This window comes from Megascapheus bottae, chromosome 5 (genome assembly GCF_031878675.1).
Source record: "Megascapheus bottae isolate mThoBot1 chromosome 5, mThoBot2.hap1, whole genome shotgun sequence".
In the NCBI taxonomy this organism is placed as follows: Eukaryota; Metazoa; Chordata; class Mammalia; order Rodentia; family Geomyidae; genus Megascapheus; species Megascapheus bottae.
In genome coordinates, this window is record NC_143513.1 from 75329739 (window position 1) to 75356289 (window position 26551).

At 51.5% G+C, this 26551-nt stretch overlaps 1 protein-coding gene across 2 annotated transcripts; it reads left to right on the forward strand.

Annotated features, from left to right (window-relative positions):
* Positions 1-11657: 11657 nt before the first annotated feature.
* Clec2l (C-type lectin domain family 2 member L) lies at positions 11658-26232 on the forward strand. 2 transcript variants are annotated; one of them, XM_090332411.1, is made up of 5 exons: positions 11658-11856; positions 21113-21187; positions 23569-23735; positions 24147-24247; positions 25571-26232. In XM_090332411.1, the coding sequence occupies exons 1-5, from the start codon at positions 11673-11675 to the stop codon at positions 25680-25682; spliced, it is 639 nt and encodes a 212-aa protein (XP_090188537.1). In that variant the 5' UTR covers positions 11658-11672; the 3' UTR covers positions 25683-26232. The 2 variants fall into 2 exon arrangements, with proteins under 2 accessions (XP_090188537.1, XP_090188536.1); XM_090332410.1 differs by lacking the exon at positions 21113-21187 and having other exon boundaries at positions 11673-11856.
* The last annotated feature ends 319 nt before the right edge of the window (positions 26233-26551 follow it).

Genomic DNA, 26551 nt, shown 5'->3' on the forward strand with positions numbered 1-26551 from the left:
GGTAGAGTGTTTGCCTTACATGCCTGAAAACACTGGTTCCTTGGTACCAGATACATAGAAAAAAGTTGGAAGTGGTGCTGTGGCCCAAGTGATAGACCACTAGCCTTGAAGAAAGCCCAAGGACATGCTCAGGCCCTGAGTTCAAGCCCCAGGACTGGCAAGAAAAAAAAAAAGAGTCTCAGGGTCTTTGGTGCCCGGGCTGGCTTTGAACCTTGATCCTCAGATCTCAGCCTCCTGAGTAGCTAGGATTACAGGTGTGATCCACTGCGCCCAGCTCCCCTCAGCCCATTTTTACTTTGTCAGTCCTGGGGCTTGAACTCAGGGCCCGAGCACTGTTCTTGGGCTTTTTCTCAAGGCTAGTGATCTGCCACTAGATCAACAGCACCACTTCCAGCTTTTCTATGTATATGGTACCAAGGAATCAAACCCTGATCTTTGTGCATGCTAGGCAAGCACTCTACCACTAGGCCAAACTCCTGGTGCCACTTTAGTTATTTTTTTAGATAGGGTCTTACATTTTTTGCTCAGGGCCTGTCTCAGACTGAGATCCTCTCATTTATGCTTCCCATGGATCTGGTTTATTTGTTGAGATTAGTTCCTGCTAACACTCCCTGCCTTTCCTTGCACTGGCCCCCAACCTGATCTCTACCTTTTCAGTAGCTGGGATTATAGGTATAGGTCCCTGAGCCCAGCCATGACTGTAAAACATTCTGCCTTCAATACTTCTTCAGCATACATCTCCTAATAGTGTACCTATTTCCTCTGTAAGCTCAAACAGCAACCAGGCTAGTGTGGTAGCTTTGTAATATCTCTGGGAGAAAAGTCCTTACTATGATTTGAATGTGTCTCTTAAATCCATGTGCAGGCACTGGTAGCTCATGCTTATAATCCTAGCTAGTCGGGAGGCTCAGATCTGAGAATCATGAGACTCTTATCTCCAATTAACTATTACCAAAAGGCCAGCAGTTAGAGCTATGGCTCCACTGGTAGAACACTTCCCTTGAGTACTAAAACTCAGGGACAGAACCCAGCCCTACGACTGGCACCCCCCCAAAAAATAAAATTAAACAAAATCAGGTGCTGGAAACATAATCTTCCGATCTCCATTATTATAATATTTAGGAGCGGGGCCCTTGGGAGGTGGTGGGGTCCTGAGAGCTCTGCCCTTATGAATGGAGGAATCCATTTATGGATTTGTGACTCACATGGAGTGGCTTTCTTATTCAAGGAAATCATTTGCTCTGTCTGCCCATGTTATCATGTAGCATGAGGCTTCACCACTGTTGACCACAGGCCAGCACTATGCCCATAGACTTCCCAGACTCCACAACCCTGTGTCAAATAAACTTTATAAATGATCGGTCTCCAGTGTTTTTGTGTGTGTGATAGCAACAGGTCTAGTAGTTGCGCACACACCCACGGTCTTCACGCACATCTGTTCTCAACTGGGAGCCACAAGTCTGTTCTTGTCAATAGAGGATCCACGTGTGGCTGGGCTGGGGCAAGGAGAGACAAAGGTGGCATCAGGGCAAGGAACAAGAAGTGCCTTTCTGTCCAATTGGGTAGGCCAAGCGAGCAGCGATAGGATTGAGAAGATATTCCAGCTGGATGGATCACAGCGGCTCACTGTAGGACACTTGGAGAGAAGCCACACACGACAGGAAAAACACTTCTGAGTCATCTGCGTGTTGGAACAAAGATCTTCCTAGGAGCTCCACCCTGGTTTGGATATAAAGTGGCCCCCACAAAGCCTCAGTGCTAGTACTGAGAAGTGATTGAGTCATAAACTTGTTAAGTGGATCAATGGGTTAATCCATTGATGAGTTCAAAGCAGAATGGACTATTAGAAAAGTAGGGCCTGGTTGAAAAAACTAGTTTGCTGGGAAACAGACTGGGACATGGAAGAGACCCCCCCCTCTCTCTTCTCTCTCTCTCTCTCTCTCTCTCTCTCTCTCTCTCTCTCTCTCTCTCTCTCTCATATCTATCTCTCTCATATCTGTCTCTCTCCCTCTCTCCTTCCTGTCTACCATGAAGTGAGTAATTCCCTGGGCCACATGTTTCCATTTTACTTTTCCTTAACTCAGAGCCATAAAGCTATGGCGCCAGCCTTTGGACTAAGCCAAGATAGACTTTTCCTCCTTTAAGGTGTTTTTCTCAAGAATTTTGTCACAGGGGCCGGGAGTTTGGCCTAGTGGTAGAGTGCTTGCCTAGCATTCATGAAGACCCGGGTTCGATTCCTCGGTACCACATACATAGAAAAAAGCCAGAAATGGTGCTGAGGCTCAAGTGGTAGAGCTCTAGCCTTGAGAAAGTCCAAGGACAGTGCTCAGGCCCTGAGCTCAAGCCCAGGACTGGCAAAAAAAAAAAGAATTTTGTCACAGCAATAGAAAGCTGACCAACACAAACCCACAGGTTCCTGTCATCAAAATGTAGCCTTTGAGCAGGGTGCCGTGGTCCCCACCTGTAATCCAGCTACTCAGCAGGCTGAGGTCTGAGGGTCTTGGTGGGAAGGAAGGTCCCTGAGCCTCCTACCTCCAATTAAGCATGAAGAAACTGGCCGTAGAGCTGTGGTTCAAGTGATAGAGCATTAGTCTTGAGCAACAAAAGCTCAAGGACAGTGCCTAGGCTCTGAGTTCAAGCCCTAGGTCCAGCACGAAACAGCAATAGAGCCCCACAGATCTGAGGGACCGTATCTGATGGTGGTGAGTGGCCCCAGAGCTCTGCTGGGGACCGCTGGGGCAGGCCTTTCTGTCCTGCAGATTCATGCCCACACTATATGGTCTGGGTTCCACGCTTGGATAGACGTGAGTGGGGCCAGGCCAGAGTCGTGGAGACTGAGGAGAGGAGTTTCACTAGTTCTGAGACTCAGGGGCCAGGCAAGCAGCCCTATTTTCACATCACACATTGTCCTTCCCCTATAGGCTGGCAGCATGGCCAGTGCCAGAGTCTGGGGTTTACCAAGGAGGCGGCAGTCTGAAGAACAAGGCGCAGGCCCCAGAAGCACGTTGGTAAGGAACTCTCAGATCTAGAAATCCCATTATCCCCTTTTCTTGGGATGGAATAGTTATTGTGGGGGACACTCGGTAGCCCAGAAGCCCTTAGGCAAAATGGGTTATCCTGGTAAAAACTCCCTGACAACTGTCTCAGGAAAGGACTAGAGTGTCACCAGGAGGGTGCCACGAAAGGTAGAAAATTATAGTCTCATGTCATATGTTGAAAGCTTGAAGACATAGTAGTAGTTATGTGTAGAATCAGGAAACTGGTCATGAGGGAAGCATTTTCAGGAATTGGGGTGCTGGCGAGGGGTGATAAGATCTCTCAAGTGCAAGAACTTGCTACATTTTCCCAGCACTGGTCAAGTGCATGGACACCTGCTATTGCGGTTCCCTGGGATACGGAGGACTCTGAACCTGTATGGAAGAAGCTGGCCTGGAGGTGAAGAGCCCTGCTGGGCTGGGCAGGGGCTGGCTTTCCTGCCAACCCCAGCACAGGGCTTTTGGTCTCTGCTGCTTCGGCCTTGGCCCTCAGCTCTATGTCTTCCATAGGTCGTAAGGTCTGCGGCTCAGCCTGGACTCTCTCTGCAAGCTCCTAGCCATCTTCTCTTTCCTCCCCAGCTCCGCTGCCTCTCTTATGGACAGCTCAGTGCTTCAGTCTGTGGGGAAAACCAGCCATTGCAGACTGCCCACTGCAGGCCCTTCAATTCAGTTCTACCTGATCTATCTAAAGCTTCCTCTCCCTCCATCTCTCATCTGTCTCCTCCTCCTCCTCTGCCTTTTTCAGTTTGAGACTGGAGCTCATTAGGCCACACTGCCTGGAATTCATCATTTTCCCATCTCAGCCTCTGAAATGCTGGGATTACAGACCTGCTCTGCCACACCCGGCTCTCTCATCTAACGACTCCTGTTCATATTGTATGTGATCTTGGCTTTCTCTTTCCTTCAGGAAGCTTCCTTGCACAGAGAGGAAAAGACTGAGATGCTGTGTTCTTGTATGGCTGTCCACTCTTGGTTGTACATGAGCACAGAGAGATCTCTGGGCACAAACACTGAGTCTGGGGGACACTATCACATAACATGTCACCATTTCAGAGTGAAATGTCCACTGAAGGCTGAAGCAGAGAGTGCCACACTGACATCCTTCCTACTTCATCTGGGGTTCAGAGGTGATGTACTTATAGCATTCACAAGGCCCTGTGCTCAGAACCACACAAAAAAAGGGGAAAGTCAAACACTTCACCTTATGGAATAATTCTGGAAATCAATTCTGTTAGTCAATTCCTTTCTTTTTAACTTCTGCATTACTATGGTCCCTCAGATGGACCTGTTTTCTGAGATTCAATCATGACTAGCTCTGTTTCTGGACACTCAGCACAATAATTGTTACCTTTTAGTCCCTAAGTCAGGGCCATCCAATTTGTGTGTGTGTGTGTGTGTGTGTGTGTGTGTGTGTGTGTGTGTTGGCAAGTGATCCTGTTTTTTATTTTTAAAATGATGTTATTATAAAGGTGATGTAGAGAAGGGATTACAGTTAAAAATTATCTTTTTTTTTTTTGTCAGTTGTGGGGCTTGAACTCTGGGCCTGGGCGCTGTCCCTGAGCTCTTCAGCTCAAGGCTACTGCCCTACCCCTTGAGCTACAGTCCCACTTCTCATTTTCTAGTGGTTAAATGGAGATAAGAGTCACAGGTCTTTAGTGCCTGGGCTGGCTTTGAGCAGTGATCCTCGGATCTCAGCCTCCTGAGTAGCTAGGATTACACGCGTGAGCCCAGCAAAGTCATCCAATTCTTATAAAAGTGTACTCCATGGTGACTCTGTTTCCAGGGCCCACTCCATCCTAGAGACTGACCAGATCCTCAAAGGGGCCATTCTGCGGGGCACTGGTGACTCATGCCTGTAATCACAGTGACTTACAGGCCTGAGATTTAAGATCACAGTTCAAAGCCAGCTTGAGCAAGAAAGTTTTGTAAGACTTCTATTTCCAATTAACCAGAAAAAAATCGTAAGTGGAGCTGTGTATGGTTCATGTGGTAGATTCCACTCCTTGAGCACAAAACCTCAGCACAGCATCCAGGCCCTGAAAACCTAGGACTGTTGTGTGCATGCACACACACACACACACACACACACACACACACACACACACACACACAAAGATCATTCATGCTTGGGTCATGAGTTTCCATTTTGCTGCTTGTGGGAGACACAGATATAAGTGCAGATGTTGGCTTTTAACCCTTTAGCGCTCAGATGTCCTTCCCTTCATGTGAGGACTGGAAGTCCCTGCTGCTGTCTACCCTCTCAAAGCCAGTTCTGTCAGAGGCCCAGGAATCCACTCATGTCCTTATATCTTAGCCTCCTGAGTAGCTACGATTGCAGTGGTGTGCCACCTCACATGGCTCTCAGTGACAGGGGGTCACAGAGGGGAGGCTCCTCATAAACAGCACTGTAGGTCCCCTGGTTGACAAGCAGGAACTCTAGTCATCTGGCTAATGGATTTCATGGGAGTCCCAAATGGATGTGGATCACATCTTACCTGGGAGAGGATAAGAGGAAGCAGGTCAGAGGCAGCAAGAAGGTGGCACACACATATTTTCTGCTGGAAAAATCCTTCAAATCAGTGCCAGACTTTGGCAAAGTGTGGCCACGGCTTCCCGGCAGCGCCCCCTGGTGGAGGACACAAGCCATGGATAAGGTTTGCCACTAGAGCTTGAGTCTGGGGCACCTCAGAGGAAGAGCTACAGGAAGGACCTCACATAGGCCAAGAAGTCTCAGGCTGAAGGGAACTTCGCTCCAAGGAGCATGCTACAGTAAGTCCTGATGGGCTGTAGATGGCCCCTCTCTATTGCCTTTGTGACATTTGGACAAAGAAGACCCTGTGGCCAAACACAGCCTGCAGGGCTCAAGATCTCGCTCTAGAGCAAATGCCTTAGTAAAAAGTGCATCTCTTCTTTCCAGCAGACACAGCTCCTTGGCTAGAGGCTCAACTCTGGGGCCAGGTGAGGTCGGGATCCTAGATCCCAACGGCCTCCAGGCCAGGTACCTAGTGTAGTGAGTGACTTACACAAACGAGCATGGCCATTCCAGTTGCTCTCTGTCTTCAGCTTGTATCTGTCTGCCTGTATTGTGCCGAAGAATGGCAGCTCAGGCCCAGAGCCAGGCAGAATTGCTGCTGAAGACCCTCATTCTACTTGAACCTTTTATTTTGTGCTGGTCCTTGGGCTTGAACTCAGAATCTGGGTTCTGCCACTGAGCTTTTGTACTAGCACTCGACCACGTGAGCCATAGCTCCACATGTAGCCTTTTGGTGGTTAACTGAAGATATGAGTCTCACAGACTTTTCTGCCTAGATTTTGAAACATGATCCTCAGATCTCAGCCTCCTGAGTAGCTACGATTAGGTGTCAGCCACCACACCTGGTGAGACCCTGCATTCATATCCCAAGGAACCCCATAGTTAGCAGACCTCTGCAAGTAGCTGAGTGATGGCTAAGAGCGCTCTTGTATTCAGGAGAACCATGGAAGGCGAGATGTGGATCAGGATGTATTGTTTTCATAATCAGACTTCTGGAATTGAAACCCTATGCATAAATATTTAAACAGAGACAAATACTTAAAAAATGAACACTCTCCATCTGCCTCCTCCTCTCCCCTGCCCATCTCCATAGCAGCACTGGAAGAGAGGGGGTCCCTGCCCTCTGGGGTAAGAGCCCTGCTGCTCCCTCTCTGGGAGACCAGGCCATGAGAGAATCCCTAGTGATGATCAGAGCAGGGATTGCTAGAGGCGGAGCCCCGAGTCTGGTCCTGTCTGGGGTACGTTGTGCTTTTTGGGTCGTGCCTGGGGCAGGAGAACGTGGTGGGGTGCCCTGGTGTGGATAGGCAGTCCAGGGAGTGGGCATTCTTCAGTGGGTTACAGGGAGGGGCAGGTCAGGCCTTTCAGTCTGGTAGAACAGCCTCTGGCACCCGCAGTCCCCCATCTCCTTACAGGTTGGGGGTATCCTTAGTCAAAGACACTTCCACACAGGTCTTAAGATGCCTGTGGGCTCTCCGGGCCAGCCTTGAGGAGGACACAGCCATGAGGATGGACCGGCTCAGGAGCACAGGACCACCCACCAGGCTCCCTGCAGGGCCCTGGGGTCCGGTCGGTCACCCGCTCTGCCCCGGCCTGGACAAGCCGCAGTGTTGCAGAAGCGGCGAAGCGCAGTCGTGCGCCCCGGGTGCCACTAGAGGGCGAGCGTGCGCGCGGAGGAGCAGACGCTCCTCTCCCCGCAGCGAGGCAGCGGCCCAGACCCGGCCCCGGGGACGGGGACGGGACGGGGACGGGGACGGGGACGGGGAGGGGGGAGGGCACCCAGCCCTGTCGCCCGTGTTCCCGTCGCGGGTGATGGGGCCGTCACTTGAGGACGATGCTTCCCGATCCTCAGGGCTCTTTCCGAGCGGGGGTGGGTGGAGCCCCCGCCTCACCCCTGGGGGGCTCAGGGCGCTCAGTCGCTGGGCATCTGATTCACTGCAGGCTGATTTACTGTAGATGCAGGCGAGGGCGAGAGGCCAAAAGAACAGGAAGGGACGCACCGGGCCTAGCGGGATCTCTGGAGCACAGATGCAGAGCTCAAGGTTATGTCAAGGTCAAGGGGCCATTGATGCCAGGACCACAGTCCTGACTGCAGAAGACTTTCCGCCCTACCGCAGGCTCTGTGTGCCCGAAGCTTGCACAATTAGGAATTATAAAGTAGTAGTAGCAACAGTAGTAAGTAGCTCTACATTTGTTCCGAAGCTTGATTTGAATTCCCTGGCCTGGTGAATATGTTGGGTGAGAGTTCCTTAGTATTTCACAGAGTGAGGTTCCCTGGGCCATGGGTGTCACCTTTGGGTTAATAAAGTGGGAAATTGCCGGGCACTGGTGGCTCAGGCCTGCAATCCTAGCTATTCAGAAGGCTGAGATCTGAGGATCACAGTTCAAAGCCAGCCTGGATAGGAAAGTCTTGAAGACTCTTAGCTCCAAGTAACTGCCCCAAACCTGGACATGGAGCTGTGGATCAAATGGTAGAGTGCTACCCTTGAGCACAAAAGCTTAAAGACAGCCACCAGGCCTAACTTCAAGTCCTAGGGCCCCACAAAAAGAAAGGAAGGAAGGAAAGAAGGAAGGAAGGAGTATAGAGAAGGCTACTTGTGTTTTATTTCTTACATCATGCCCATTTTCCAGACATTTGTGCACATTCTTATTACTACAAGCACATTTCTAAGTGTTCAATAACATGGCAATGACAAACTGCAGTGAGAAGCAGTTTCACCAAGTCTTACTGTATCATCCTATAGTAAATTTATTTGTTTATTTGTTTGGCCTTGAACTCAAGGCCTGGGCCCTATCTCTGAGCTTTTTTCCAAGGATAGTGCTCTATCACTTTGAGCCACAGCACCACTTCTAACTTTCTGGTGGAGATAAGGAGTCTCATGGACTTTCCTGTTTAGGTTGGCTTTGAACCATCATCTTCAGATCATAGACTTCTGAGTAGCTAGGATCATAGGTGTGAACCAGAGATGCCTGGCTTAAATTATTTAAGAAGAGATATAAACAGAATATGTGGAAGAATAAGTAAGAAATCTCTCACTAGTTGTGTGAACAGGCAAAAAAACTCCACTTATGTGGTCAGGTGTAGACGTCCAGCCACCCTTAGGGGCGCTGTTCCCCCACTGGAACACCTGAGAGGCTGAGAGGCTGAGAGGCTGAGATGCTAAGTGCTTCTCTCTGCTCCTTTGCTACCAACTGTTGTGTTCTGTGCACGATTCATCCTGATCCTGGCTTCCAATACCTGCCTGAGCCAGGTGCTGGTGGCTCGTACCTGTAATCCTAGCTACTCAGTAAACTAAGACTGGAGGATCACAGTTCAAAGCCAGCCCAGCAAGGAAAGCGCCCATGACACTTATCTCCAATTAACCACCAAAAAAGTCAGAAGTGGAGGTGTGGCTCAAGGGCTAGAGCACCAGCATTGAGTGAAAAATCCAGTCAAGAATTCAAGGCCCTGAGTTCACGCCCAAGGTGGGAAAAAGTATCTAGATGAATGTAATGGTAATGATATGTTAAATTCTAAAGAGAAGATGTTTTAAAAATGTACCTGTTGCTCAGCTGAAAACTGCCTCTGTATGGGCTTCATAACAAGACAATTGGTGTTAAATTTCTGTTGTTAAAATAAGTGCCTTGTGAGATTTGGGTTTTTCCTCCGCGCGTTTGGATGTCATCTGCTGTCACTGGCAGGTCGCCACCGCTCTCTGGGGAATGGGCAGTGCACGCCACCATGGCTTTCCACAGAATGATTACTCTAGGCTCAGGTCTTGTCATAAAAGCCAATCTTTTGGTCAGACAGCTTTACCTACTAGATTTAGCTCCATCAGGAGCTGCTTCATTCTGGCCTCCCTGGCCTAGGGTTCTCAGACAACACCTTGTGCTAAGGAGGGTTGGAGGTCTCTCTGTCAAGGCCCTCAAAAGAGAGGGGAAAGCCACCAGGAAGCCTGCCCAGCCCAGCAAGGGTGCAGACCCACCTGGTTTATGTGGAAGGAGGAAGGGAATCTTTGAGCCCTGCCAGCTTCAATTTCCTTGCATCTTGGGGGCCTGAGGAAATAAACCCAGAAGTAAAGTCACATCTTAGGGAGAAGGACAATAAAATCTGGTGAGTCTCGTGTTTTGCATGTGTAAATTCATGTACTATTTAGAACGCCTAGTGAAAGTGTATTCAACCATTGGGGAAGCTCAATAGATACAGTCATACTGTGTCCTGGGAAGTCTGAGTCCAATCTGACCTTTGAACTTTTGTGCCATACTGGTCCTTCCTGTTTCTCCAACCCCCCCCCCCACTCCCTGGCACTGACACCTGTTCCAAACAACGACCCATTCTAGGCTCAAAGCTGCCCCCCCCTCAAATCCCCAGCATGGATGCAGCCTGGGAGCTCCTGAAATCCTGCATGAATTGGGTTGTCAGAGCACAGGGACTGAACCAGTGGCTCAGGTGTCAGTGGCTCACACCCATAATCCCAGCTACTCAGGAAGCTGCGATCTCTTCAAAGCTAGAGAAGGCTGGAGAGTCCATGAGACTCTTATCTCCAGTTAATCAGCAAAAAGCCCGACATGGAGAGGTAGGTCAAGTGGTGCAGTGTCAGCCTGGAGTGGAAAAGGTGGGGACAGCGCTCTGTCCCTAAGTTCAAGGTCCACTACCAGTGCCCACGCATGTATGCATGCACACACGGGACTCCGAAGTCAGCTTACTGGACATTTTGGACATGCTAGCACTTCGAGAAGTGTCCCTACGCAGCAAGGCCCCCTGATCTGAGTGGAGCTGACCCACTGTCCCAGCTGACTCCTTCCTGTGACCCATCTGTCCACGGGGTGGATTTGGCAAATCTGTGTCCCATCCTCCATGGGCAGGTGAAGTCAAATGTCCCAGAAATGCTCACAGCCCACTGGGAGGAGACCTAGATCCCGCCGTCAAATCAAATGTGTGCTTGCTTCTCCCCATGTTTCCCAGGCATTAGGGAGTCAGCAGGCAGAGCGAGAAGGATCCCATGCGAGTGGGACAGATCCCATCAGAGCAGGACAGGAATGGAGCAGGGATAGGGGAGCGTCCTGGAGGGGGGGGGGCAGGGATGGTGAAGTGAGAAGGACGTATTCCTACCTGGGAAGGGAACAGGTGTGGGGGGTCCTCAGGGTGGCCAGAATACCAGAAGTAGCGCCCCGGCCTTGGTCAGATCCTGGGCCAGCCCCAGGGGGTGCCTTCAGAAATGCAGTGGCCTGAGCTTGCGTGATGGCTCACGCCTGTAATCCTAGTTACTCAGGAGGCTGAGATCTGAGGATCGTGGTTCAAAGCCAGCTCAGGCACTAAAGTCTGTGAGACTCTTATCTCCAATTAACCACTAGAAAACAGGGAATGGTGCTGTGGCTCAAGAGGTAGGGCGGCAGCCTTGGACTGAAGAGCGCAGGGACAGCGGCCAGGCCCAGAGTTCAAACCCCACGACCGACAAAGAAAGAAAGAGAGACACAGAGAAAGAAAGAAATGCAGCTGCTCTGCAGGTGGAGCTCAGGAAGATCTGGACGCCAGGCTAGCTGGAGCAAAAGTTGGTAAGACCCCATCTCAATCAGTTAAAGACAGGGCGAGGTGGTTGTGGATATGGGTGCCTGTTCCCAACTGTGAGCTGGACAGGGGTTCAAGCTGGACCTTATTCCAAAAATAATCAGAGGGGAAAGGGGGGCTGGAGGCGGGGCTCAGGTGGTAGAGCACCTGCCTGGAAATGCCCTTGGCAAAAATTCACGGACGCATCTGCAAGTTCCTGGTGCTTAATACATGCTTAGTAAGTGCGAATGGATCCCGAACGCGTGGTCAGTGCTCTCGGTGGGTTTCTGTGGTTTCTCATGAATGGGGGTTGTCGAGGCCCACACGTCACCCCAGCTCCCGCCCTTCCGGGCCCCGCGCCCGGCTCCTCCCTGCGCCCGCGTGCGCGCTGGCTGCGGCGGGCCCGGGACGCGCGGCGCGGGGAGCGGGAGCGGGGCTCGGCCCAGGCTGCGATCCCCGGCGTCCTCGCCCTCCGAGCCGGCGTGGGGGGCCGCAGGGCGCGCGGAGCGCCGAGTGCGCCTCGGCCTGGGCCCCGCACCCCGGCGCAGGAGCGCGGGCGCGGCGCGGCGGAGCGGCCCGCATGGAGCCGGCCCGGGAGCCCCCCACGCGGACCCGGCCCCCGCCGCCGCCCGCCGCGCGCCCCGCGCCCGCCGCGCCCCGGCCGCGCTCGCCCGCCGACGCCGAGGGCCGGGGTCCCGAGGGCCCGCTGCGGAGATCGGGGTCGGGCTACGAGGGCAGCACCAGCTGGAAGGCGGCCCTGGAGGGTAAGCGCCGCGCCCCGCGCCCCGCGCCCCGTCCCGGGGGCGCTGGAGTCACCTTGCCGCTGCCCGCGGCACGCAGACAGGTGATGCCCCCTCGCCGGGCCAGCGGGGACCTCCCGGAGTCGCTGACCCCGCGCCGCCGGCCGCCGACCTTGGCGGAAGGCTCCCTCGGGGCCTCGGTTCCAGTCCCGCAGGCCCGGCCCGCGTGTGGACCCGCTGGTCTGGATCCGTGGCGGCGGTCGGGGCGCCGGGTGGTGCTGGGGCCGGGCTGGGGACCCCACGCACCCCGGCCCGGGGCCGAGAGCCGGCAGCAGCCCCGGGGCCGCCCGGACTCCTCGGGAGGCCTCGTGCTGGCCGCCGGGAGGCTGGAGTTGGCCAGAGAGTACTTTGCTTTTTGTCTTTGTTTTCCGTTTGTCGGGGTGTTGTAGAGAGGGGCGCGGTGACATAGTAAGGTAGTGAGCACATTCCTTCTTACCCATCCTTGTTCCCCCTCCCTCGTTTTTCTCCCACCCCAAGTTGTAAAGTTCATTTTCCAACATCTTGTCTTGTGAGTATGGCTGTTGCCTTGTTTCCCCCTTTGTCAAAAGAGACTTTATTTTTATTTTATCTTTTTAATCAGGGCCTGGGCATGTCGCTAAGGTTTTTATTTTTCCCCCCTCAAGTTTAGCACTTTGAGGTACAGTTGCACTTCAGGTTCTTGGGTGGTTAATTGGAGATAAGTCTCATGGGGACTTTTCTGCCCAGGCTGGCTTTGAACCAAGGTTCTTAGAGCTCAGCCCCCTGAGCAGCTAGGATTTCAGGTGTGAGGTATCAGCCAGCACCAAGCCTCTACTTTTGGCTTTTTTGCTGGTTATGGGGGTTAAGAGGCTTTTATTTCCTTTTCTTTCTTTCTTCTCTGACTGCCTCCAAACCGCCATCCTCAGACTCTTGGGTAGTTAGAACAAATTATTATTATTATTTTTTTGCCAGTCCTGGGCTTGAGCTCAGAGACTGAGCACTGTCCTTGGACTTTCTCAAGGCTAGAGCTCTACCACTTGAGCCTCAGCACCACTTCCGGCTTTTTTTCTATGTATGTGGTACGGAGGAATCGAACCCGGGTCTTCATGCATGCTAGGCAAGCACTTTAACCACTAGGCCAAACTCCCGGCCCACAAATTCTTTCTGAATTTGCTCGCTCATCTCATGGGCCCATCCTTCCTTCCCTCCTTCTTACCTTCCTTCATTGGTAGTTCTCATGGCTCTGCCCACTTAACCCTTCATTCTAGCCCCCCTGGCAGGCCTAGTTGGGGCTGGTTGAGGCTCCTTTACTGCCTGGTTCCCAGCCCACGCCGACCCTGACTTTGCTTGGCCCCCGGTGCTTCCTGCTGCCCTGCCATAGGGAGGGAGGAGAGTCCCTCCAGGCACTGGGTCTATGCGGCCCCTGTGCTTGGTAGCTGCGGGTGCTCTGTCAAGTCCCCCTCTCCTGGTAGGGCTCCCTGCCCGGCCTCACTCTGTGACTCAGTCTACCTGTGTCCCCTCCCCTCCCGGATGTGCCCCAGTCATCAGCATCTTGGTCTAGTGACTTCCCAGGGTGGTCCGGATCTGGGGTCTCCTGGGTGCTCCTCGAGTCCCCCCTCTCCCTCCCGTCTCATCACAACAGGGGTGCTTGTGGGCCAGGGTGCTGCAGTGTGAGTCTTCGTATTGGTTTGCACTGTTGGTTGGATTTGCAGTAGTAGGGATTGAATCTAGGTCCGCATGCTTGCTAAACAAGTGCGCTACCACGCCTACCATATCCTTAGCCCTTCTGCTTTTCATTTTGTCTTGATAACTTTGCCCAAGGATGGCCTCAAACTCTCCACTCTTCCTACCTCTGCCTCCTGAGCAATTGAGATTTCAGGCATGAGCCACAATGCTTAGCTTTATTCATTTATTGTCAGGTTTAGGTATTACCCTAGCCCATGGGCTTGAAGAGACACCAGGTCAGGCTAAGTCCAGACCATGGTGTCTGGTAAACTTGAACCTGACTTTTCCACCACCTTGGGTGGGCAGGTGTTCAGTGGAAGCCTCTGTGTCCTCATCCACAGAATGAGACAACAATTTCTACCTTTCAGGCCCACATAGATAAGGGTGTAGAGCCTGGACTCTGCCAGAAAGCTCCCAACTTCCTCTGAAGGTCTTTCTGGGAACCATGAAGCCTGAGTGGACAGAACAGGGAGCAATGGCCACCAAATACTCACTTGCTACCCTGTGACTGGCCTGCTGTCACCTGCTTCCGGGAACTGGAGCCTGCTGGGATTTTACAGTCACTGGTTAGCACAGCACTTTTGCATTTTTCTTTCTTTTGTGGCAGTACTAGAGCTTGAACTCGGAGCTGTGTGTTGCTTGGCTTTCCATCTTCTTCCCTCCCACCCTCTCTCCCTCCCTCCCTCCTTTCCTTCCTTCTCTCTCTCTTCTTTCTCTCTCTTTCTTTTCCTTCCTTCCTTCCTTCCTTCCTGTCATAGCACTTGAACTCAGGGCTTTGGCGCTGTCCCTAAACTCTTTCACTCAAGGCTAGCACTCACTCTACCACTTTGAGCCACAGCTCCACGTCTGGATTTCCAGTGGTTATGTGGAGATAAGAGTCACATGAACTTCACTGCACTGGCTAGCTTCAAACCTCCATCCTTAGCTCTCAGTGTCCTGAGTAGCTAGGATTGCAGGCGTGAGCCACCAGCCCCCGGCTCTTTCTTGGCTTTTTAATTCAAGGCTGGTTCTTTGTCACATGAGCTACACCTCCACTTCCGGCTTTTTGTTTGCTCATTGGAGATAAGAGTCTCATGGATTTTTCTACTCTGGCTGGCTTTGAACTACCATCTTCAGATCTCAGAATTCTGACTAGCTAGAATTACAGGTGTGAGCCACTGGCTCCTGGTTAGCCCAGCTCTCTTGGGGGGAAGGAGAGAGGTGTTGTCTTGGTCAAGCCAAGTCCAATCACTGTGCCCAGGGGTGAACCTCAGGGTGGGCCTTGACCCCTGTCACCCCACTTTTACCCCTCCTTTCACTCTCAGGACAAGAGCACTGCGAATCTAGGGGTCTCACCCGGGGATACACAAAACCAAGTGTGGCACACCACAGGTCCCTCTGATGTGAAAGTTCTTCCCCTGTCCTGTGGGACCAGGATGCCAGGCTCAGGAGGCTAACAGGAGGGAGTCCAAGTGTTGTCCCTCGCACCCCAGATAAGCAGCCTTTTCCTTATTTGGGGGAGTAGAGAGCTGCTTCATTCAGAAAGGTGAGGTTATGGGCCTGGGGCTGGAAGACTTTCCTCAACAGAACAGTTGGCTTTAGCAGTCTCCTTACCTGTGGATGCGAGCTTCTCTTTCCATCCCCAGCTTGTGGGAGAGTCTAGAAAGGTGACCTAGAGTCCTGAAGGTTCTGGAACCACTGGAGGTGATTCAGGAGGGGATATTTCTGGCCCTGGGGGGGGTGGGTAGAAGCAGAACAAAATGTCCTGGGGTAAGTATGGGAGAGGGGACACAATGGTTCTGCCAACCTCAGACTATAGATTTCTCCGTGGCCACCAATTCTGAATTTTTAATGTTGAAAGTTTCTTGCTTAAGCAGAAACCCACAACTTCCTGATCAAAACCACACACAAGCTTTTAGCAAAACTTCTTAAATTAAAAAAAAAGAAAAGCTCTTATTTGATGGCTTTTAATAGTCAAGATAATGCTGGTCAGGCCACCTTGCCTGCAGCTATGCACCAGGACTTCTGGAGCAGCCAGAGTAGACTCCGGGGCGGGGGGGGGGGGGTCGGTGGCATCTGCCTTGTTCAGAGGAAACACTTCCAAGTGTCTTTTGGCCTTGAAGGTCAAGGTGGATGACTGACCACATGGGTTCATTGTTGTTTTCTTCAGAAGCCCATGGGGATGGGTGTTACTGTGGTCTATTTCCCCCCCCCCCAGTCATGGGTCTTGAACTCAGGGCTGGGGTATCATCCCTGAGCTTTTTTGTTCAAGGCTAGCGCTCTACCACATTGAGCCACAGTGTCACTTCTGGTTTTCTGGTGGTTAACTGAAGATAAGAGTTATGGAGTTTCCTGCCGGGGCTGGCTTTGAACTGGGATCTTCAGGTCTCAGCCTCTTGACTGGCTAGGATTATAGGAATAAGCCATCAGCACCCAGTGGGCTATTCATTTAAAAATGGTTTATTTTTTATTCTGGTCTTAGGACTTGAACTCAGAGCCTGGGCTTTGTCTCTGAGCTTTTGTGCTCAAGGCTGGCATTCTACCAATTGAATCTCCTGCCACTTCCAGCTTTTTGGTAGCTAACTGGAGATAAGAGTCTCAGGGGCTTTCCTGCCTGGGCTGGCTTTGAATTTTGACTTTCAGATCTCAGAATTCTGAGTATGTAGGATTACAGGGATAAGCCACCAGTGTCTGGCTACTCTGGGATATTGTGAAAGCCACAGCACAACTAGAACAGGGGAAAAGATGTGAGCAACCAAATAGAGATCTTGGAAGCAAGTGGATAGTGGTCATTGACTTGAGTCTCCATGAGGAAATTCAGGGGAAAAAAAAGCCCATGAAGACTCCAAAGACTCAGGTCTGGGGGTGAAGAAAGGCAAAAGAATGGGTAGAAGCTGGGCACGGTGGCTCATACCTGTAATCCTAGCTACTCAGGGAGAGATCTATGGATCACAGTTCAAAGCCAGCTCAGGCACTAAAGACTCTGAGACTCTTAACTCCAATTAACCATTAGAAAAGCAAAAGTGGCGCTGTAGCTCAAGTGTAGGGTGATAGCCTTGAGATGAGGAGCTCAGGGACAATGCCCAGACCCAGGGGTAGGGTGGTAGCCTTGAGCTGAAGAGCTCAGGGACAGCACCCAGACCCAGAGTCCAAGCCCCACGACTGGGGAAAAAAAAAATGGTAGAAGATTTCTTTTAGAAGGATCTAGATCCCATTCTAAACAGCGCCTCCCCATGGTGGAATCTCGGGGTGAGATCTCTCAAGAGCTAGGGCCTGTACACCCTGGTACACAAAGAGAGCAAGAATTGGAGTCTACCTTTTTTTTTTTTTTTTTTTTGCCAGTCCTGGGCTTGAGCTCAGGGCCTGAGCACTGTCCTTGGACTTTTCTCAAGGCTAGAGCTCTACCACTTTGAGCCTCAGCACCACTTCTGGCTTTTATCTATGTATGTGGTACCGAGGAATCGAACCCGGGTCTTCATGCATGCTAGGCAAGCACTTTAACCACTAGGCCAAACTCCCGGCCCCTGGAGTCTACCTTTATTACTGAGTGTGGCGAACCATCTCTCAGTCTCCTTGAGAAGAGCCCTGGCCAAGTCTCTAATCTTCAAGAGAGAATGCAGAAGAACCTTCTCAAGGAACTCTGATTTGCCCAAGAGGAAAACTCAAAGGAGTTTAACAAAGAGCCCCCGGACCAATCCATCCTGTTCCATGAGGCATGTGAAGGAATGGGGGCTATATATGAAAACACACATTTCCTTCCCATCCTTCCTTCCACATCAAAAAGAACTGTCAGGTATCGGTCTGTCTATCTTCTGTATATTTTAGAAAAAAGATAAATTGCATCCTTAAAGCAAGAATAGAATCCTTTAAGAAGGGAGAGTCATGATACAGCTTTAATAAACCTAAGAATCCTTGGGAATTAAAAATATAATGGTATTGGGGCCCGGGAGTTTGGCCTAGCGGTTAAAGTGCTTGACTAGCATGCACAAAGACCCGGGTTCGATTCCTCGGTATCCCACATACACAACCAAGCCGGAAGTGGCAGAGACGAGACTGCAACAAGCGACAGAGAGCGAAAGAAGCGAGCTGAGCTGAAGTGAACAGAGCCCAACCGAGTGGTGGCCGGAGCGAGCGGGGCCGGAGCGAGCGGGGCCAGAGCGAGAGGGGGCCGGAGCGAGCAGAGCCAGGAGCAAGCGAGAGCTGGCCGGGCCGGAGCGAGCAGCGAGCGGGGCCAGGAGCAAGCTGGAGCGAGCCGGGCGGAAGCAAGCGGGGCCGGAGCGAGCGGGGCCGGAGCGAGCGGGGCCTGAGCTAGAAAGGGGGCCTAGCCGGGCCGGAGCGAGCAGGGCCAGAAAGAGAGAAAGGGGCCAAAAAATAAATAAATAAATAAATAAAATAAAAATAAAAATATAATGGTAGAAAGGAAAAACAAAGAATGGTAGGAAGAAGCTAAAACTGAGAAACCTTTCAAGAAATAGAGCAAAAGAATAAAGAGACAGTGAATAAGAGAGAAACAAATGATAAAAAGTTTGGAAGATCAATGCAAGAAAAAAAATCACCAATGATATAATTGAAGAAAATTTCATATGAATTTCCAGGTTGAAGGGCCATTGAATCCCAACTAGAAGAAATATAGGCTATTGAGCTGAAGAGCTCAAGGACTATGTCCAGGCCCAGGTGTAGGGCAGAAGTCTTGAGCTGAAGAGCTCAGGGACAGCACTCAGGCTGAGTTCAAGTCCCATGACCTGCCCCCCTCCAACAAAAAGAAAGAAGAAGAAGAAAAAAAAGAAATACAGGCTAAAACCAAGCATAACTTACAAGATGAAAATTTAAAACTCTGTGATAAAGACTCTATAAACTTCCATTTAGAATAAAAATTAAATGATTAAAATGAAATGACTTATGGATGAGAACAGATCTAGAGTTTTCAAAAGTAACACTGGAGCTAGAAGATAATACCTTCAAAGTTCTGAAAAATTATCTCTAATTATAACACTCTGATTTCACAAGTCACAACTCTGGGGGTTCTATTGGCCATGAAATACAATGAGAAGTTTTTTCTTTTTTGCCAGTCCTGGGCTTGAACTCAGGGCCTGAGCACTGTCCTTGGGTTTTTCTCAAGGATAATGCCCTATCACTGGAGCCACAGCACCACTTCCAGCTTTTTTTCTGTATATGTGGTATCGAGGAATTGAACCCAGGTCTTTGTGCATGCTAGGCATGCACTCTTACCACTAGGCCAAACACCCAGCCCTACAATGAGGTGTTTTGCTCCTTGGAGTTGCGCAGTACAGTGACTGGATGATACCTTTTCTGAGAGAGCCAGTGGAAGGTGCTACTCAAGAAGAAGCCATGGGTGAGAAGGGAATGAAGCCAGCACTAAATGGAAGCAGAGAAATTCTCAGGCTGCTGGGTTTCGAAGAAACCAGTTAGTTTGGAGCAGGTCAGAGAGTCCCATGGAAGTTGTTCTAAGCTGAATGTGAATTTCCTCTATGAATTCTGTTTACTTCCTAACCACTAAGAGGATTAAATGTACTTATATGTGCAATGGGCAAAATAGTTAAAAAGAAGTCAGTCCTCCCACTAGAAAATTTAAAAAGGGAATTCATATTGGCAGGATAGCAATAAAGAAAAAAACAATAAGCCAACAACTGTTGATAAGGATGTGGAGAAACTGGAACTCCCCACATTGTGGGTGTGAATGTAAAATGATGCAGTTACTGTGGAAAATAGTTTGAGACTTTCTCAAAAAGTTCAGCAAAATTACAATTCAACAATTCCAGTGCATAGTGTATGCCCCAAAGAATCAAAACTAGCCACTTAAAAGTCTTTGTATCCCATGTGCATAGCTGCAGAATTCACAATAGCCAAACAACACAAGTATCCATTATGAGAGCAAAAGCTAAACAAAAATGTGGCATTAGCCGGGCACAGTGGCTCACGCCTATAATCCTAGCTATTCAGGAGGCTGAGATCTGAGGATCAAAGTTCAAAGCCAGCCAGGGCACAAAAGCACCTGAGATTCTTATCTCCAAATAATCTCTAGAAAATGGAAAGTGAGGCTGCAGAAGTAGGACGGTAGCCTTGAGCTGAAGAGCTCAGGGACAGCGCCCAGGCCGAGTTCAAGCCCCATGACCCAAAAAACAAAAACAAAAACAGTGGCATAGCTACATCCTAAAGTACTTGCCTAGCATGCACCCAGACCCAGATTTGATTCTTTGGTACCACATACATAGAAAAAATTGGAAGTAGTGCTATAGCTCAAATGGTAGAGCTCTAGCCTTGAGAAAGCCCAAGGATAATGTTCAGGCCCTGAGTTCAAGTCCTGGGACTGGCAAAAAAAAAGGGAATACAGTTGTGATACATACTACAATATAGATTAGCCTTGAAAAGATGTTAAGTGAAATAAAACAGGTATGAAAGGACAACTATAGTATGATTCCATATATGTGATATATCTGTAACAGAAAACTGATGATCAATGAGGAGAGTTTCTGGTAGGAAGGTGAGAGCTTGCAGACAACAGTGACAGGTATGCATTACAACTGTGCTTTAATTCTTAGCTTCTTTTTTTCCTGAGACAGTCTTCCTATGTAGCCAGGTTGGCCTTGAACTCAAGATCCTCCTGTTTTAACCTCTCTAATGCTGGGTTGCAGGCATTCATCATTGTTCCTTGCTACTTCATGCTATTAACTGGTTACTAAAAAATAGTTAAAATGGCCGGGCACTGGTGGCTCACGCTTGTAATACTCAGGTGTGTAATATGCCTGTACTCAGGAGGCTGAAATCACAGGTACATGATTCAAAACCAGCCTAGGCAGAAAAGCCTGTGAGACTCTTATCTGCCCAAAAGCCAGAAGTAGAGCTGTGTGACTTACAGTGGTCCAGTGCTAGCTTTGATCAAAAATGCTCAGGGACAGTGCCCAGGCCCTGAGTTCAGCCTCTGAGGGTCAGGTCAAATGGCGTAGAGGAAGACAGGATTTCCAGAGGTGAGTGTGGAAGAGGAGAATGCCAGGAGTGTCACCCCCACCCTGGCTGGCCTGTGATGGCTGAGTGGGTTATTCTAGTGACCCGTTGGGTGATATCTGGGTTTGTGTGACCATGCAGCTGTAGAGTCTAGCTAGGGAAGCTCTGTCACAGAAACAGTGTGGGCAGCAGCTAGTTCTATCATGACAAGCTTCAAATGGGAGCATGGCAGAATTAAAACTGGTTCTTTTTTTTTTTTTTTTTTTTTGCCAGTCCTGGGCTTGAGCTCAGGGCCTGAGCACTGTCCTTGGACTTTCTCAAGGCTAGAGCTCTACCACTTGAGCCTCAGCACCACTTCCGGCTTTTTTCTATGTATGTGGTACCGAGGAATCGAACCCAGGTCTTCATGCATGCTAGGCAAGCACTTTAACCACTAGGCCAAACTCCCAGCCCTTAAAACTGGTTCTTGATGGCCATTAGAGTCACCTGCTCTGGCTCGCTTGGCTCCACCCTCCTCTCACCTTAGAAGGACTTGGGGTGGTGGTGTGGGCTGGTGGGGAGACAACTGGTCTCTGATCTCACTCTCTCTCCTCAGACACCACCACACGGCTCCTGCTGGGGGCCATTGCAGTGCTTCTTTTCGCCATCCTGGTGGTGATGAGCATCTTGGGTGAGCACACATGTCAGGGCACGGTACTGCCTGTATGTCAGAGCATGTGGCTACCTTGCTTATATATGCCCTCATCCCAAGCATGGCCAACCAGGCAAAGAAGAATGTCCCACATACCAGGAATCCCGAGGGCAACACAGTAAACTGAGAGTCAGATTTTAGGCTCCGTTAGTGCATTAGCTCAGGGCACGTCCACGTCCTCTGTCTTGCCCTTGCAGGTAAGTTGATGATGACCACAGGTATTATTTCACAAGTGTTCTGAGATCTCACCAAACGAGGGGTAGGTTTGGCAGGCCATGCTTGGACGGCTTTTGCTATCACACCTACTCAGCTTTCAAGGGCTAGTAACTTACAAACAAATGCTAAGGCTGGGTATGGTGGGAAATCCTAGCTACTCGGGGAGCTGAGTAGCGAAGGTTAAGGTTAAGACTCCATCTTCACCAATGGCTGGGCAAGGTGCTGAGTGCTATCCCAGTGAGGTGGTGATGGGGGAACACACAGGAGGACCACAGCCCAGGCTGACCTAGGCTGACTTCTAGTGAGACCTCCCCACTCTGAAGAGAACCCATGGGAGATGGGACCAGAGCACCTGCCTAGAATGCCTGAGGCCCTGAGTTTAATCTCTAGGACCCCCCCCCCCCATACAAAAAGAGGCAGCTATGGCATCGCTGCTTCTGTCCAGGGAGAAGTGCAGCAGAGGAAGCCTCACTGCAGGCAGATTACATGCTGAGCCTTGAGGGATGACGGGAGCCCCAGGGGCACGCCCCCCCCTCCAACAAAAAGCACAGATGACGAACAGGTTCTGTTAATGATGACATGCGCGGCACTCAGACATGGAACCCGAAGCCGCTCTTAGACTCAGAGGTGCTTACAGTCTTTGGGCAGAGGAATGAGGGTTGGGTTTCAGGGTGGAAAGTGGCCAGGAAATAGAAAGGCTGGGAGGCAAAGATGGAAGGTCAGGGTTATGCAGTAAGTCTGCGATTGCTCATTATCTCGCTGTCACTTCTTGTCTTCCAGGAGAGGGGTTCTTTTCTTCCTAATTTGAGATGGGCAATTGCGTGTGTGTGTGTGTGTGTGTGTGTGTGTGTGTGTGTGTGTGTGTGTCTTAGAGATAGGGAGAGAGAGGGAGCCTTCAGCCTTGAGCTGCCCTCTGGAGAGGGCAGAGAAGGTTACCTGTATCTGCTGACTCTCAGCTCAAATGATCCTCATACGGAAGTGGCTTATTTGGGGGTGATGTGTCCTATACTCAGCCAAGGGGGCTCTAAGAAACAAGGACCGAAAGAGTGGGGGGCGGAATCACACGGGCTGGGCAGGGGGCTTTGGGCAGGAGTAGCCGCAACTACTCTTGGGGAGCTAAGCATGCCCTGGCTCCTGCTGGTTTGTGAAAGGGATCCAGCGATGGGCCCTTAATCTCAGAAGGGTGCTGGAGGGCCAGCGTGACTCTTTCACATGAAGGAGACCACCAGGGTACATTGTCACTCGCACTCTAATTCCCCAGTGTTACTTGCATGATAAGCAGTGGGTGTGAGAGTGTATTTTGAATTCAGAGCCCCATGCTCTTCCATGGCTTTTCCACTCAATGTTAACTGAGTTAATTGGAGATAAGAATCGCGCAGACTTTTCTGCCCAGTTTGGCATTGCACCTTGATCCTCAGAACTCAGCCTCCTGAGTGGCTAGGATTATAGGCGTGAGCCACGGGCACTCAGCTGCCTTGGGATTGAAAAGGTGGTTTTCGCGTGTTCTGGACTCTAGGCAGCTTGGTCTGGAAGCAGGTTGGACGAATGATCTAAGGGCATGGCTTAATTCCTTTTGGCCAGGAGAACCCGGGAAGTCTGTAGGTACTTCACTCTGCTCCCTGCAAGTTTCCCTTGTGGAAAAGTGCACACTTGATGCACACCGAGCCGGTTCATGAAGCAGTCTGCAGGCTGGACAGCCATGACCCATGCACATAGAACTGCTGCTGTTGGAGGGCCATCCGTGATGTCCTGGGCTTTCCTGGTGGCAGTGCCTCCATGGAGATGGGGACACCGCAGTGGGGAGGCGATGGAGTCTGTGAGCGGGGAGGGAGGCTGGGTTCGTCCCAGGAGGAGGCAGAGGACAGAACACACCTGCTCTCGTCTCTCCCAGCCCCTGGATCTAGGTCACCAGACAGAGATTTAAGCTTTCAAAGGAACTTCCAGCCGGGGGTGTGGCTCAAGTAGTCCAGGACCCTGATTCCAATCCAGAACTTTCTAGCTGTTCAGTGATGGACTGGGCTGCCTTGGTTCACGATAAGGGTGGCTGAGTTTCTGGGCATGCATGGCCTGGGTGGTGAGGAGAGAAGAGGAGGTAGCCGCCACACTGGTGGATGCTGAGCGCCTTCCACTCCTAACTCCCACAGCTTCCAAGGGCTGCATCAAATGTGAAGCGCCCTGTCCCGAGGACTGGCTGCTCTACGGCAGGAAATGCTACTTCTTCTCAGAGGAACCAAGAGACTGGAATACAGGCAGGCAGTATTGCCACAGCCACGAGGCAGCGCTGGCAGTGATCCAGAGCCAGAAGGAGCTGGTGAGCACACGGGACAGAGGCCTGGACCATCAGCCACCTTCCCAAGTACCCCATGCCTGTCATCTGTCTACTGCAGATCCGTCCAGTAGGCAGTCCCCAAGCTTGTTCTGCTCAGGCATCCTGGGTCTGGGGCCTCTCAGGCTTCCTGGCCAGTGGGCATGCGTGCTAGAACCAGGGGCCTGTCCAGGGGAACTGCTGGGTGTTGGGTGACGAGTGCTAGGCAGAGCTCCCACATGGCTCATGGAGACTTTTAGCTCAGGATCCTTTTCTGGCTTTGCGAGGTTTCCTTCCAGTGTCTGCCCATCCTGACATCCACGGTCTCCAACACAGAGCGTTGTCTTGGGGCTGTGCGGGAGTCAGGGGTACTGCAGGTCACAGTCATGCATCTGACTGTACCTTTCCTTTTTGTAGGAGTTCATGTTCAAGTTCACGAGGAGGGAGCCCTGGATCGGCCTGCGTAGAGTTGGGGACGAATTCCACTGGGTCAATGGGGACCCATTTGATCCAGACACGTGAGCTAAGGCTGCATCTTCTAGAAGAGCGTAGATAGGGAAAGGCGTAATTCCAGATCCAGTTCTGTGATAGACTGATTTTGTGCAGAGAGGGTAATGGGGAGGGGTGTGTGTGTGGCTGAGATCCTGTCATCCAAGTGGCTTTAATCTCTCCTCGTCAGTCAGTCCAGGCTGGTTTGCTGGCCCTGTATCAAGCAGCCATCAGTGCGTCGTGTTGTCAAAGCCCTGTGACTTCTTGACTTGTGCAGTGGCTCCTCTACATCTCATTCAGCCAGGCCAGGAAGGAGGAGGGGAGGCTGGGTCCTGCAGTCCTTACTTCATTGGTTGGTTCATAGTTTCATAGTCACATGACCCCCATGTGGCTGCAAAGGAGGTTGGTGAATCCTCTGTTGTGGGCAGCCACCTGCGCTATGAGCATTCCTGACCACATTTGCTCAGAGAAGCTCCTTCTGAAGGAGGGGACTGCTGGGGGGGGGGGGTGTATGTTCATGTGTGTGGTGCCAAGTGGTAGGTGGTGTGGGGTGGTCTTCGTGTGGATTTATGGTAGGCTTTGGGATGTGCCAGAGATATCTGTAGGGGATTGAGGACCTCAGCTCGTAGACCTGGCAATGCCCGTCAGGAGTGGGCCCAGATGCCAGTCTGAGGATGATAGCACACGAGTAACAAAGATGATCATGGAAGCGGCAGACCAGGAGCAGCGGTGCTCACAGTGCTAAGGATGAGGGCCACGTGTAGTTGCAGTGAATTCCCAGGCTGCACAGCCCAGCACTCCTGCACTCCCGAGATGCTCATGAGGCCCCTTCCTGTGAGGACAGCGGCGTCCTTCTCCCCTCAACACCCACTGTGTGTTCTGCAGCATGGCTGGGAAGTCAAGATGAGCACCAAGCAGGGCCCACTGTCTAGAAGCTGGCTCACATGGGGACTGGTGGGGACAGACTGACACAGTCCCTTCAAGCTAGCATGAGGCCAGCTACTCTTTGGTTCAGGCAGGACGCTGAGAGGGAGGACAGGCAGAGCGTGGTCCTAAACTGGGCGCTCTGGAGCGTTGGACCCGGCGCTGGCTCTGGAAGGATGCAGCCCTGGGATGTAAGCAGGATGTAGGACAGTGGGAGGAGCTTGGGAGAGGCGTGGTCCATGGGGCCAGAGCACTGGACAGGGCGCTGTGGAAGACAGAGGAAGTTGCATTGGGCCGTCTGTCTCTGGGGTGGGGGGGGTTGCTGTGGGGATCAAGGAGGACAGGCTGCAGCACTTCCAGGGCCACCGGGTTGGCTTGGGCTGCCCGTGCCAATCACAAATGTCTGGTTTCTTCTCTTCCCGTCACAGATTCAGCATCTCAGGTCCAGGGGAATGTGTCTTCGTGGAGCCCACCAGGCTGGTGTCCACAGAGTGTCTGATGACCCGGCCCTGGGTATGCAGCAAAATGGCCTACACGTGAGACACAGCAGGCCGGAGGCGGCTACTCCCCTCCAGGGCCCAGGAGAGTCAACCCTGAGCCCTGCCTGCAATGGGAGCCGCCTGCCCACACCAGGTGGAAGCTGTGGGGAGGGGCGCCTCTACCCTATCCCCTCTCTGGAGCTCTGAGGCCCCCATTCCTGGTCTCCTCTGTCCCCAGGCAGGTCCTGTGGCTCAGCAGTTAAATCCCATATTCTAAGTAGCACACATGCGTATGAAAATGCACACACAGGCCCTGCTCTGCCCACCCGTAGCTACCCACAAGCCTTTCCCTGGCCCTGGTGCTTGGGGAATGCTGGGGGCTGACAAGGACACCATGGTGTGCCACCCTCCCCGATGGCTTCTCTTGGGCTGCTGGGGAGGGCAGGTAAGGCAAGGCTTCCCCCTCAACCTGCCTGGTCCAGCCCAGGTCTGGAGGCCTCTGTGTCCATGCCCTCCTGGCCTTCCTGGGTCCTCAGGCAGGGCCCCTGCTGTGTCCGTGGTGCTGTTGTATGATCACTAACGGAATAAAAAGACGACTGGTGTCCAGCGAAGACCATGGTTTTGTCATTTATTCCAGGCTCACAGCTCGGGGAGAGCAGAGGGCTCAGTCTTCAGGAACCGCCTTGGAAATGGAAAACAAAACCAAACACCAAGAAACATATTCTGTGGCCTCCATTTGGGCAGGCTAGCGTGTTCTTAGCAGTCTAAAGGGTGAGCTCCGTTCTGGTCCCTTCATCAGTATTCAATGCAAGATGACAGACGTTTATGTACACCTGCCATGTGCTAGATGCCATGCCAGGCGTCAGGAATCCATGACCTTGTCTCTGAAGGAACACACAGGGAGCAGCAGAGGAAATGGAGAATGTTCTG

What these genes read in the sequence shown, in the direction of transcription:
- Clec2l (XM_090332411.1), top strand. Translation starts at nt 11,673, where the DNA reads ATGGAGCCGGCCCGGGAGCCCCCCACGCGGACCCGGCCCCCGCCGCCG. An exon ending in GGTGGTGATGAGCATCTTGG is followed by an intron (nt 21,188 to 23,568) that starts GTGAGCACACAT and finishes TAACTCCCACAG; the next exon opens with CTTCCAAGGGCTGCATCAAA. An exon ending in TCCAGAGCCAGAAGGAGCTG is followed by an intron (nt 23,736 to 24,146) that starts GTGAGCACACGG and finishes TCCTTTTTGTAG; the next exon opens with GAGTTCATGTTCAAGTTCAC.